This window comes from Bubalus kerabau, chromosome 12, assembly GCF_029407905.1.
Source record: "Bubalus kerabau isolate K-KA32 ecotype Philippines breed swamp buffalo chromosome 12, PCC_UOA_SB_1v2, whole genome shotgun sequence".
In the NCBI taxonomy this organism is placed as follows: domain Eukaryota; kingdom Metazoa; phylum Chordata; class Mammalia; order Artiodactyla; family Bovidae; genus Bubalus; species Bubalus kerabau.
Window position 1 is genome coordinate 88,063,349 of NC_073635.1, and position 12,930 is coordinate 88,076,278.

The window sequence follows — 12,930 nt, forward strand, 5'->3', positions numbered from 1 at the left end:
CCTCTGCCTTTTCTAAAACCAGCTTTCTGGAAGTTCATAGTTCACATACTGTTGAAGCCTGGTTTGGAGAATTTTGAGCATTACTTTACTAGTGTGTGAGATGAGTGCAATTGTGTGATAGTTTGAGCATTCTTTGTCATTGCCTTTCTTTGAGATTGGAATGAAAACTGACTTTTTCCAGCCCTGTGGCCACTGCTGAGTTTTCCAAATTTGCTGGCATACTGAGTGCAGCACTTTCACAGCATCATCTTTTAGAATTTGAAAGAGCTCAAGTGGAATTCTATCACCTCCACTAGCTTTGTTCGTAGTGATGCTTCCTAAGGCCCACTTGACTTCACATTCCAGGCTGTCTGGCTCTAGGTGAGTGATCACACCATCATGATTATCTGGGTTATGAAGATCTTTTTTGTACAGTTCTTCTGTGTATTCTTGCCACCTCTTCTTAATATCTTCTGCTTCTGTTATGTCCATACCATTTCTGTCCTTCTTCCTTTTAGAAATCCTTTAGAGTTTGTTTTACATTTTTATAAACTATCATTCTAGTTTCTACCTTGACTAATCTAACCATTGCTTTATTAATTGCTTTGTAGTCAAAAGGTTCAGTATATGCAAAAACTCTCTTTAGTTTAGTTTTGTTTTGTTTTTCTTTTAATTTCTTGGCAATGCAGAAAAGGGAGACAGCGAGTATAAAGGGAGATAAGGAGGGAAGTATTTTGGGAGACAAATGAATGAAAGCATATGTCTTACATCAGCACAGACACCTGCACATGAGTGTGTATAGAGGCTCTGTTCATAATTGACAAAAACTGGACAATCCCAAAGCCTTGAAGGTCAGCCAAAGTGCAGTGCGTCCTACAGGAGGACGCTGCTCAGAGACGAAATGTGAAAAACTTGGTGTGTGCAGCGGCTTGAGTGAATATCAAAAACATATTAAGTAAACAAAGCAAGGCACAAAATGCTACACGTTCTGTAATTCATCCCATATGTCATTTTAGAAAACGCAAAACCATTACCCATGGTTACAAGGATCAAACCAGTCAATCCTAAAGGAAGTCAACCCTGAATATTCACTGGAAGTACTGATGCTGAAGCTCCAATACTTTGGCCACCTGATGCGAAGAGCCAACTCATTGCAAAAGTCCCTGATGCTGGGAAAGATTGAGGGCAAGAGGAGAAGGGAGTGGCAGAGGATAAGACGGTTAGATAGCATCACTGATGCAGCGGACATGAATTTGAGCAAACTCCAGGGGATAGAGGAGGTCAGACGAGCTTGGCATGCTGCAGTTCATGGGATTGCCAAGAGTCGGACTCGACTTTGCAACTGAAAAACACCACCACCACAGGGGATGGGTTTGTGGAGGTTGATGACTTTATAGCCGTGTGCAAAGAGCCACTTGGGAGCAATGAAGATCCTAAGTGTTGCTGGTTACATGGGTTATATGAGTGTGTGTGTGTATATATCTAACCAACTATGTATAACTATATATATATATATATGTAGACAAGACTCATTGAACTGTTTATCTACAGAGTGAATTTTACTATTTGTAAATCCTCCTTAAAACTAAAACTTTCTAAAACCAACAAAATACATTATGCTTTAATTAGAATCACAACTACTGTAAAATTCATGAAATAATTATATATGTTGCATTTGATTAAATATGTATGTATTTCTGTTTATAGTCACAATTAGGGAAGTACATTTTTAAATTTTACTGTACTAAAATGTTACAAATTAAGCATTCAGATTGTGCTTATATTTTATGAACTTAGGTCTCTTAGTTTGGCCCCAGGTAAATAGCAGGGAGGGATCACAGCTCCAACCATCTACAGAAAATTGGATTAAAGATTTACTGAGCATGGCCCCGCCCATCTGAATAAGATCCAGTTCTCCCCTCAGTCAGGCTATCCCATGAGGAAGCTTCCATAAGCTTCTTATCTTTCTCCATCAGAGGGCAGGGAGTCTGAAAACCACAATCACAGAAAACTAACCAATCTAATCACATGGACCACAGCGTTGTCTAACTCAATGAAACTATGAGCAATGCCATGTAGGGCCACCCAAGATGGATGGGTCATGGTGGAGAGTTCTGACAAAACGTGATCCACTGGAGAAGGGAATGGCAAACCACTTCAGTATTCTTGCCCTGAGAACCCCACAAACAGTATGAAAAGGCAAAATGATAGGACACTGAAAAATGAACTCCCCAGGTCAGTAGGTGCCCAATATGCTACTGGAGATCAGTGGAGAAATAACTCCAGAAAGAATGAAGAAACAGAGCCAAAGTGAAAACAACACCCAGTTGTGGATGTGACTGGTGATGGAAGCAAGGTCTGATGCATAAAGAGCAATATTGCATAGGAATCTGGAATGTTGGGTCCATGAATCAAGGCAAATTGGAAGTGGTCAAACAGGAGATGAAAAGAGTGAGCGTCGACATTCTAGGAATCAGCGAACTAAGATAGACTGGAATGTGTGAATTTAACTCAGATGACCATTATATCTACTATTGTGGGGAGGAATCCCGTAGAAGAAATGGAGTAGCCATCATAGTTAACAAAAGAGTCTGAAATGCAGTACTTGGATGCAATCTCAAAAATGACAGAATAATCTCTGTTTGTTTCCAAGCAAACCATTCAGTCTCATGGTAATCCAAGTCTATTCCCCCGCCAGTAATGCTGAAGAAGCTGAAGTTGAATGGTTCTATGAAGACCTACAAGACCTTCTAGAATTAACACCCAAAAAAGATGTCCTTTTCATTATAGAAAACTGGAATGCAAAAGTAGAAAGTCAAGAAACACCTGGGGTAACAGGCAAATTTGGGCTTGGAGTACAGAATGAAGCAGGGCAAAGGCTAATAGAGTTTTGAGAGAACGCACTGGTCCCTCTTCCAACGACACAAGAGAAGACTCTACACGTGGACATCACCAGATGGTCAACACCGAAATCAGACTGATTATATTCTTTGCAGCCAAAGATGGAGAAGCTCTTTACTGTTAGCAAAAACAAGACCAGGAGCTGACTGTGGCTCAGATCATGAACTCCTTATTGCCAAATTCAGACTTAAATTGAAGAAAGTAGGGAAAACCACTAGACCATTCAGGTATGACCTAAGTCAAATCCCTAACGATTATATAGTGGAAGTGAGAAATAGATTTAAGGGACTAGATCTGATAGAGTGCCTGAAGAACTATGGACAGAGGTTCGTGATACTGTACAGGAGACAGGGAGCAAGGCCATTCCCAAGGAAAAGAAATGCAAAAAGGCAAAATAGCTGTCTGAGGAGGCCTTACAAATAGCTGTGAAAAGAAGTGAGGCAAAAAGCAAAGGAGAAAAGGAAAGATAGATCCATCTGAATGCAGAGTTCCAAATAATAGCAAGGAGAGATAAGAAAGCCTTCCTCAGTGATCAGTATAAAGAAATGGAGGAAAACAATGGAATGGGAAAGATTAGAGATCTCTTCAAGAAAATTAGAGATACCAAGGGAATATTTCATGCAAAGATGGGCTCAATAAACGACAGAAATGGTATGGACCTAATAAGAGCAGAAGATAGTAAGAAGAGGTGGCAAGAATACACAGAAGAACTATACAAAAAAGATCTTCATGACCCAGATAATCAAGATGGTGTGAATGCAAAGTCAAGTGGGCCTTAGGAAGCATCACTACAAACAAAGCTAGTAGAGGTGATGGAATTCCAGTTGAGCTCTTCCAAATCATAAAAGATGACGCCATGAAAGTGCTACACTCAATATGCCAGCAAATTTGGAAAACTCAGCAGTGGCCACAGGGCTGGAAAAGGGCAGTTTTCATTCCAATCCCAAAGAAAGGCAATGCCAAAGAATGCTCAAACTACCGCACACTTAAACTCATCTCACACGCTAGCAAAGTAATGCTCAAAATCCTCCAAGCCAGGCTTCAACAATACTTGAACTTCTTTGAACTTCCAGATGTTCAAGCTGGTTTTAGAAAAGGCAGAGGAACCAGAGATCAAATTGCCAACATTTGCTGGATCATGGAAAAAGCAAGAGAGTTCCAGAAAAACATCTACTTCTGCTTTATTGACTATGCCAAAGCCTTTGACTCTGTGGATCACAACAATCTGTGTAAAATTCATAGAGATGGGAATACCAGACCACCTGACCTGCCTCTTGAGAAGTCTGTATGCAGGTCAGGAAGCAACAGTTAGAACTGGACATGGAAAAACAGACTGTTCCAAATAGGAAAAGGAGTATGTCAAGGCTGTATATTGTCACCTTGCTTATTTAACTTCTGTGCAGAGTACATCATGAGAAATGCTGGGCTGGATGAAGCAGAAGCTGGAATCAAGAATGCTGGAAGAAATATCAATAACCTCAGATATGCAGATGACACCACCCTTATGGCAGAAAGTGAAGAGGAACTAAAGAGCCTCTTGATGAAAGTGAAAGAGAAGAGTGCAAAAGTTGGCTTAAAGCTCTACATTCAGAAAATTAAGATCATGGCATCTGGTCCCATCACTTCATGGAAAATAGATGGGGAAACAGTGGAAACAGTGGCTGACTTTATTTTTCTGGGCTCCGAAATCACTGCAGATGGTGATTGCAGCCATGAAATTAAAAGACACTTGCTCCTTGAAAGGAAAGTTATGACCAACCTATACAGCTTATTAAAAAGTAGAGATATTACTTTGCCAACAAAGGTCCATCTAGTCAAAGCTATGGTTTTTCCAGTAGTCATGTATGGATGTGAGAGTTGGAGTATAGATAAAGCTGAGCACTGAAGAATTGATGCTTTTGAACTGTGGTGTTGGAGAAGACTCTCGAGAGTTCCTTGGACTGCAAGGAGATCCAACCAGTCCATCCTAAAGCAGATCAGTCCTGAATATTCATTGGAAAGAATGATGCTGAAACTGAAACTCCAATACTTTGGCCACCTAATGCCAAGATCTGACTCATTGGAAAAGACTCTGATGTTGGCAAGGATTGAAGGTGGGAGGAGATGGAGATGACAGAGGATGAGATGGCTGGATGGCATCAAGGACTCAATGGACATGAGTTTGAGTAAACTTCGGGTGTTGGTGATGGACAGGGAGGCCTGGCATGCTGCAGTCCATGGGGTTGCAAAGAGTTGGGCATGACTGAGTGACTCAACTGAACTGACCAAACTGAGCCCTTTTGGCATGAAGTCAACGGAAGAACAACAAAAAAATGATATAGGTTTTATTTATTTACTTTTCCCCTAAATTGAATGGTAAAGAAGTAATAGAACTTGTTTATCACAATGCAGTCCTTTATTGTGTCATTCCGTTTTAATTCCCCTGTTAACATTTCATCACAAACTATTTTAACTGTTTCCCATGATTCTTTCGAGCTTTCCTGATGACTCAGACGGTAAAGAATCTGCCTGCAATGTGAAAAACCTGGGTTTAATCCCTGGGTTGAGAAGATCCCCTGGAGGACCCGCTCCAGTATTCTGGCCTGGAGAATTCCATAGACTGTTTAGTTCACGGGGTCACTAAGAGTCAAATACGACTGAGCAACTTTCACATGATTCTATAATATATGTTTAATCCTACAATTTAATCAACTGTAGAATGTTGCTTTCACTTGTTTGTACTTCATTTTCACATTTAGATATTTTGCTTAGTTCAGTCACGAGTTTCAACCGTAGCTTTTAAAGTGCCCATTGGTCATCTGTTAAGGCCTATGTACTGTACATTCATAACCATTTTCTTCTCCAGTTGAAATAAGTATATGTTTCTCTTGGAAGTAAAGTTGAAAGAAATCTGGAGCTGATAGAAAAGCTTCAAGTTTCTCACTGATTTCACCTGCAGCGTTGAGAGTGTTTCCTAGGTGAACCAGACTGAGCTGTTTGGTCATGGTAGTTTTTGATTGAGGTGGCAACTTCAGGAGACTAATTATAGCATGGATTCTTTCCTACAGCAGTCCCCTGGTATTGCCAATTGCCAAGCAAGACAGCCTGTTGGAAAAAGACATTATGTTCAAAGATGCAACCAAAGGTCTCTGCAAGCGACAGTCTGAGGACAGCACAGCGGAGAACGCCCCCACGCACGGCCCCGCCAAGCCTGAGCAGGTAATCACACCCTCCTGCGTGTCCGCCACGGCTGCAGCTACGAGTTCACGCCTTAGGGCCAACTTTTCAGAAGCAAACTCCCGCTAATTTCCATTCAAAGAAAAATTAATAAGTGCATATGTTAATATTTTGTGAAATGCCCATATTGTTATGGTATTATACTGACCATTAACAAAAATTGCTGTTGTATTTCACAAGGATTTGAATTTTATAATCTTGACTTAACCAGGAATGGACGTTCAGCTAATATGCTAAATTTCTGAATATTTTCAGTTATGGCATTAGTCATCATTTTGATTATTATGTAGACTGTGTTTTTTGTTTCTTACAAATATCAACTATTTTACCTAACATGGAAAAAAAGCAAGTCAGTCACTGGGTCACTTATTAAATGCAACTGTGTTGGTGTATTGTGTGTGTGTGTGTGTGTGTGTGTGTGTGTGTGTGTGTTTGTCCCAGTGTCGAAAAGATGGGAGATTACTTTGAGGAACTTAATAGAAATTAATGTATTTGTTTGTCAACTCCACAGAAATAAATGACAGTTTTACATTTCATGTTTTATAAATGACAGAGCATTTTTATAAATGTCAGAGTAATCTCTGAAAGTGTTTTGTTTTTCTACTGTATCTAATTTCGATGTTTTAAAGACAGTTTGTTGAGGTTTTCTCAAGAACCTCTACTTTTAGTTTCATTCATTTTTGTTATTTTAAAATAACAAATTCAGTTTTGTAATTTTGAAATATCTTTAAATTTTAGTGGGTGTATTCATCAGCTTAGGCTTCCAGAATAAAATACAGCACACCAAGTGGCTTAAACACCAGAACGCTTTTTTCTTGCGGTTCTGGGACTGGAAGTTCAGTGTCAGCGCACGGGCTGACTCGTTTCTGGTGAAGGTCTTCTTTCTGACTTGCAGACAATTGCTTTCTGTTGTCTCCACCAGAGACAGAGAGAGAGAGAATAAACAGCCTTTGTGGTGTCTCTTTTAAGGACACCCATCCTATAGGTTCAGGTCCCTACACTTTTGACCTCACGTAACCATTATAATTTCATGGCTGCAATCACCATCTGCAGTGATTTTGGAGCCCCCAAAAAATAAAGTCTGATACTGTTTCCACTGTTTCCCCATCTCTTTCCCATGAAGTGATGGGACCAGATGCCATGATCTTCATTTTCTGAATGTTGAGCTTTAAGCCAACTTTTTCACTCTCTTCTTTCACTTTCATCAAGAGGCTTTTTAGTAGTCATGTATGGATATGAGAGTTGGACTGTCAAGAAAGCTGAATGCCGAATTATTGATGCTTTTGAACTGTGGTGTTGGAGAAGACTCTTGAGAGTCCCTTGGACTGCAAGGAGATCCAACCAGTCCATTCTAGAGGAAATCAGTCCTGGGTGTTCTTTGGAAGGACTGATGCTAAAGCTGAAACTCCAATACTTTGGCCACCTCATGCGAAGAGTTGACTCATTGGAAAAGACTCTGATGCTGGGAGGGATTGGGGGCAGGAGGAGAAGGGGACTGCGGAGGATGAAATGGCTGGATGGCATCACTGACTCGATGGACGTGAGTCTGAGAGAACTCTGGGAGTTGGTGATGGACAGGGAGGCCTGGCGTGCTGCAATTCATGGGGTTGCAAAGAGTCAGACACGACTGAGCAACTAAACTGAACTGAACTAAAACTTTATAACCTCCTAAAGTCCCTATCAGGCTTCCCTGGTGGCTCAGTGGTGAAGAATCTGCCTGCAGTGTAGGAGACATGGTTTCAATCCCTGGATTAGGAAGATCTCCTGCAAAAGGGAATGGCAACCCACTCCAATATTCTTGCCTGGGAAATCCCACAGACAGAGGAGTCCCATGGACTGTAGGAGCCCTACGTCCACAGGGTCGCAAGAAATTGGAGATGACTTAGGGCCTTTTCTTGTGGTTAATCACTATCTCCAAACAGTGTCATATGCTGGCTAGAACCTCAACATGTGAATTTGGAGGAGGGGAAACATTGAGTCCATGCTGCTGCTGCTGCTAAGTCGCTTCAGTCGTGTCCGACTCTGTGCAACCCCGTAGACGGCAGCCTGCCAGTCTCCCCCATCCCTGGGATTCTCCAGGCAAGAACACTGGAGTGGGTTTTCATTTCCTTCTCCAATGCACGAAAGTTAAAAATGAAAGTGAAGTAGCTCAGTCCTGTCCGACTCTTAGCGACCCCATGGACTGCAGCCTACCAGGCTCTTCTGCCCATGGGATTTTCCAGGCAAGAGTACTGGAGTGGGTTGCCATTACCTTCTCTGATTCAGTCCATAGTGACAGGCAAATTGAGTGTTAGGTGAAGTTTAAGCCAAAGCTTTGTCTTAACAGTTTTAAAGATCCTATGAGCATTCTGTAATCTTAAATACATATTCTTAAGTGACAGAGGCTGGTCTGAAAAGGCTATATACTGTATGATTATACTATTTGACATTCAAGAAAAGATCAAACTATTGAGACACTAAAAACATTAGAGGTTGCCAGGGATTGGGGCGGGGGGAATACATAGGAGGAGAAGGGAGTCTTTAGGGAAGTGGAGTTTCTCTCTATATGACCCTGTAAGGATAGATACCTGACGTTACACATATGTCCAAATCCAGAAGACACATAACACCAAGAGTGGCCTCCATGAAAGGATGTAAGAGTGGCCAGGCTGTAAGGATCCAGCCTCACATCAGATCCTTGATGTGAACCATGGGCCTGGAATGGAGGTTTGTGATGGTAACAGAAGAGCCACAGTGGAGAGGGATATTGATAATAGGGAAGGCTATCCAGGAGGGGGCTGGGGTATATGAGAAACTCTGTCCCTTTCTGTCAGTTTTGCTGTGAGCCTAAAGCAGCTCTAAAAAATAGAATGTGAAATAATGAAAGGACATTAGCAGCATAATGTCAAATGTGGTCCTTGTGGAAAACCTTTTCAGTTTTTTCCTGTAAGCTCTTTATAATTGTGTCACAGGCATTGAAAGCAGATTTCATCGTGTTGTGTTGATCTGGTATTAAATGAGGAGAAGTTAGTGTTCAGGTTTCATGTGCTTATGTTATCTATGGAATCAGTTCAGTCAGTTCAGTCGCTCAGTCGTGTCTGACTCTTTGCGACCCCATGGACTGCAGCACGCCAGGCTTCCCTGTCCATCACCAACTCTCGGAGTTTACCCAAACACTGTCCATTGAGTCGGTCATGCCGTCCAACCATCTCACCCTCTGTCGTCTCCTTCTCCTCCCACCTTCAATCTTTCCCAGCATCAGGGTCTTTTCAAATGAGTCGATTCATCACATCAGGTGGCCAAAGTATTGGAGTTTCAGCTTCAGCATCAGTCCTTCCTTTGAACATTCAGGACTGATGTCCTCTAGGATGGCCTGGGTGGATCTCCTCTCCCACCTCCCGCCGTGAGCATCATGCCATCATGGTCATCATTCGTTCTTGATCTCGAGGTGCTTGGTTTCATGGCAGGACTGTCCATCAACTGGATTCTTCACCCACCCTTCCCCGGAGGGCTTCAGCCTTCTCAGAGCAATCAAGTTCTGATTCACGTTTTAAAGAGAAACATCATGTGTCATTCAAGTTGAACAAAATCCACAGCATCTCTCCTTCCAGATTTTTAGAAAATGTAGGTGTTATCAAATGATAACTACATAAATGGGACTTCCCAGGTGGCTTAGTGACAGAGAACTTGCCTGCCAAGCAGGAGACCTGAGTTCGATCCCTGGTTCAGGAAGATCCCCTGGAGGAGGAGATGGCAATACTGGAGGGCTCCAGTATTCTTGCCTGAGAAATCCCGTGGACAGAGGAGCCTGGCGGGCTACAGTCTGTGGGATCACAAAGAGCAAGACACAACTTAGTGGAAACAAGAGCAATCTAAGTAAATGAATATTCAAGGCTTGATTTGAACGTTTTTTCCTTGATTCTGATGGTGACCAAAATTCACATTAGCTTGATCGTATCTCTGAGAATGTAGAGTTTTTTTTTTAAGATGCTGAAAAATGTGTGGTATTTTCCTTCTCTTTAATTTTGTACTGTTCTTGCCTCCCATCCCTCCTCTCTCTGCCTGCCCGCTTCCACGCTCTTTTTAGTTTCCTACCTCCTTGGCTTCTCCCTCTTCTCTTCTCTCTCCTTTCCTTTCATAGTATATTTATTTAAATTTGGCTCCAGCTTAAAATTCAGGTCATTTTATTCTGTTTAGTGAAGGTGTGTTTTCCTGGGATTGAAGACAGAGGAGGACACGGTCATGCAGATTTGCTCTGGTTCGGGTCTGCTTTTGGAGCTCTGTGCTCTGGGAGCCCCTTAGCCTCAGTAAGCCCCCTCTGTGAAATGGGCACATAGTACTCACCTTACTTGCTTGTTCTGAAGATGACAAAGGCTAAGCTTGCAATATGACAGCAGAGTTGCCAAGCATGAATGAACTCTGTAGGACACAGTTCCTGCTTTTATGACTGTGACTTGTATAGACTGACTGTAAGCTTTTGCCCCAGGAGCTTAGTCTTCTGTCCATTCATTTGTCTGCTCTTACTTCATGTAATTCCTCTTTTTTTTTTTTTTTTTTGCAGTGTAAGGATAGATTACTTTAAAAAAATAATAATACAAAATCGTACTTTAAGAGCTTACAAAAACACTTTCACATATATTATCTTAATTCTCAAAATTCATTTTCACTTCTCAACTGACAACTCAAGTTCCGAATTGAGTATTTCAGCTGACCAAACAAACTCAAGATGCCTAGAATCACAAGTGTTTTCTTTTCCAGTGTCCAGTGCTCTTTGGGGAAAACACTGCAAGCTCCAGGTTTATTTCCCACAGCCCTACTGACCTGGGACAGTTCTACGCATGGGAGACAAAGCGTGTGTCCCAGGGCTCCTTGTGCATAGAGGGATTCTGAAGGTTGGCAGTGGTTCTCCTTCTGTACCAACACCCAGGTACACAAAAGCGTAAATCCTCAGCAAGCAAAGGACCTGATAAACCGCACTCTCTAAGAAGTGGACTAAAAAGCAAGTGTGAAGTGTTAGTGGCTCAGGTGTGTCCCAGTCTTTGTGAACCCACAGACTGCAGCCCACCAGGCTCCTCTGTCCATGGAGTTCTCCAGGCAAGAATACTGGAGTGGGTTCCATCCCTTCTCCGGGGGATCTTCCTGACCCAAGGATGGAAACCAATTCTGCATTGCAGGCAGATTCTTTACCGTCTGAGCCACCAGGGAAGCTCTACAAAGCAGGAAATGCCAAACAGCTGAAGTTGAGAGTCTCTGCAGGTGAGCTCTCGGGGAATTCCCCAGAAGCAGGTAAGAGCAGTCACGGTGCTATGCAGGCAGGGTGAGGGCTTCAGCTTTGCGGAGCATGGCATTTGGTCAGATCGTCACCCCTTTCCCTGGAAGGACCATCCCAGGCAGCTCTTTTTTTCTTTTTTTTAATTTCCTCTTTCCTCTTCATTCATGCATCCTTGGTTCTTTCCTCCTAAACAACCTTTTCCTCAGGGTCTTCTTGTACTTATTCCATTTGTCAGAACTCCTCTTTGCCCACTGAATTCCTGGCTCCTTGACATACACTACTTATGTCCCGTAGAGAGAAAACACCGTCAAACAAAAGAGAACAAAGCAATAAATCTGACAGCACTCACAGCCGTGTTGACAAATAGGAAACAGGAAGGGGTGAATTCAGAGTATTTCCAAGATGTAAATTCCTTTTGGGTCTTAAAACATTTATCAAAACGCTTCTCTAATTTCTCCCTGACTTTCTATCCTGAATTATGTATGTTTTGTGTCTGAGATCTCTATTTTGGGAAATATACATGTATATAAAGTGTGCATGCTCAGTGGCTCAATCATGTCTGACTCCGCGACCCCCATGGTCTGTAGCCCGCCAGGCTCCCCTGTCTGTGGTATTTCCCGAGCAGAATGACTGGAGTGGTAGCCATTTCCTTCCCTAGGGATGTATAAAGAGGAGAAAATATATGTGTGTACACATATATATCCTGGAGGAGGGCATGGCAACCTGATCCAGTATTATTGCTTGGAGAATCCCCGTGGACAGAGGAGCCTGGCGGACTCCAGTCCATGGAGCTCGAAAAGAGTCAGATACAACAAAGCACAGCAGTGCGTATGGAAACGTGCATATCTTGATGAGAACCATGATGATCAATCCGAGTGAAGATGTTAATTTTTTTTACATATTTATGCTGTCTCTGTTTTGGCTGTAATTGTACTTGTTCGGGAGACATTGGTAGCGTACACTACTGAGCCTTCCACTCTGAACATAAAATATCCACAGACATACTTCTGTTTTTCTTTCTACTGGTTGTCAGCTGTCATAATGCTTTAGGAATCTTTATGAAGTATGTGTCCCTTGGGGAGCCTTGCTTAAGACTGATTATCAGAGCTTCATTCCTGATCAGTCTGGAATGCGACATGATAAATACAAAGAATTCTTCCCTTGATCTACCCGAAGACTGTATTTTCATGTTTCATCACGACAAGCTGGCTGGGAAGTCTTCACATTTTTACCGTCAGCCTGGTACTTTCTCTCACCATGGAGCAGCTGTGACTGTGGATGAAAATCCTCAAGAATTCCAAGGAGATGCTGCAATAGCTCTTTCAGGCTCGTTGGGACAAATGTGAAACTTCTGTTAGTGCTGTTCATGCTTTTTTATTTTTTTTCTAAGCGTGCACTCAAATTTACCTTCTGCTCCTTAGACCAGTGACTTTAAGAGAATTTTATAATCTTAGTGTAAATCATTACTCCTAAAGGAAAAAAAAAAATCCTGCTCTTGGTTTTTCTCTTTTATGGTTGCTCTGGAAGTTCAACATGTATGGTAACTTGCTAGAGGTGTTAGTCTATGTGTATAAAACTAAACA

At 42.1% G+C, this 12,930-nt stretch overlaps 1 protein-coding gene across 1 annotated transcript in view; it reads left to right on the forward strand.

The window, feature by feature from the left end:
* MYO16 (myosin XVI) overlaps window positions 1-12,930 on the forward strand; it is a 518,261-nt gene that overhangs the window by 240,925 nt on the left and 264,406 nt on the right. Inside the window, exon 10 of the mRNA XM_055543007.1 lies at window positions 5,928-6,078. Within this exon, the coding sequence (XP_055398982.1) occupies window positions 5,928-6,078 (151 nt within the window). The remainder of the gene's footprint in view (window positions 1-5,927; window positions 6,079-12,930) is intronic.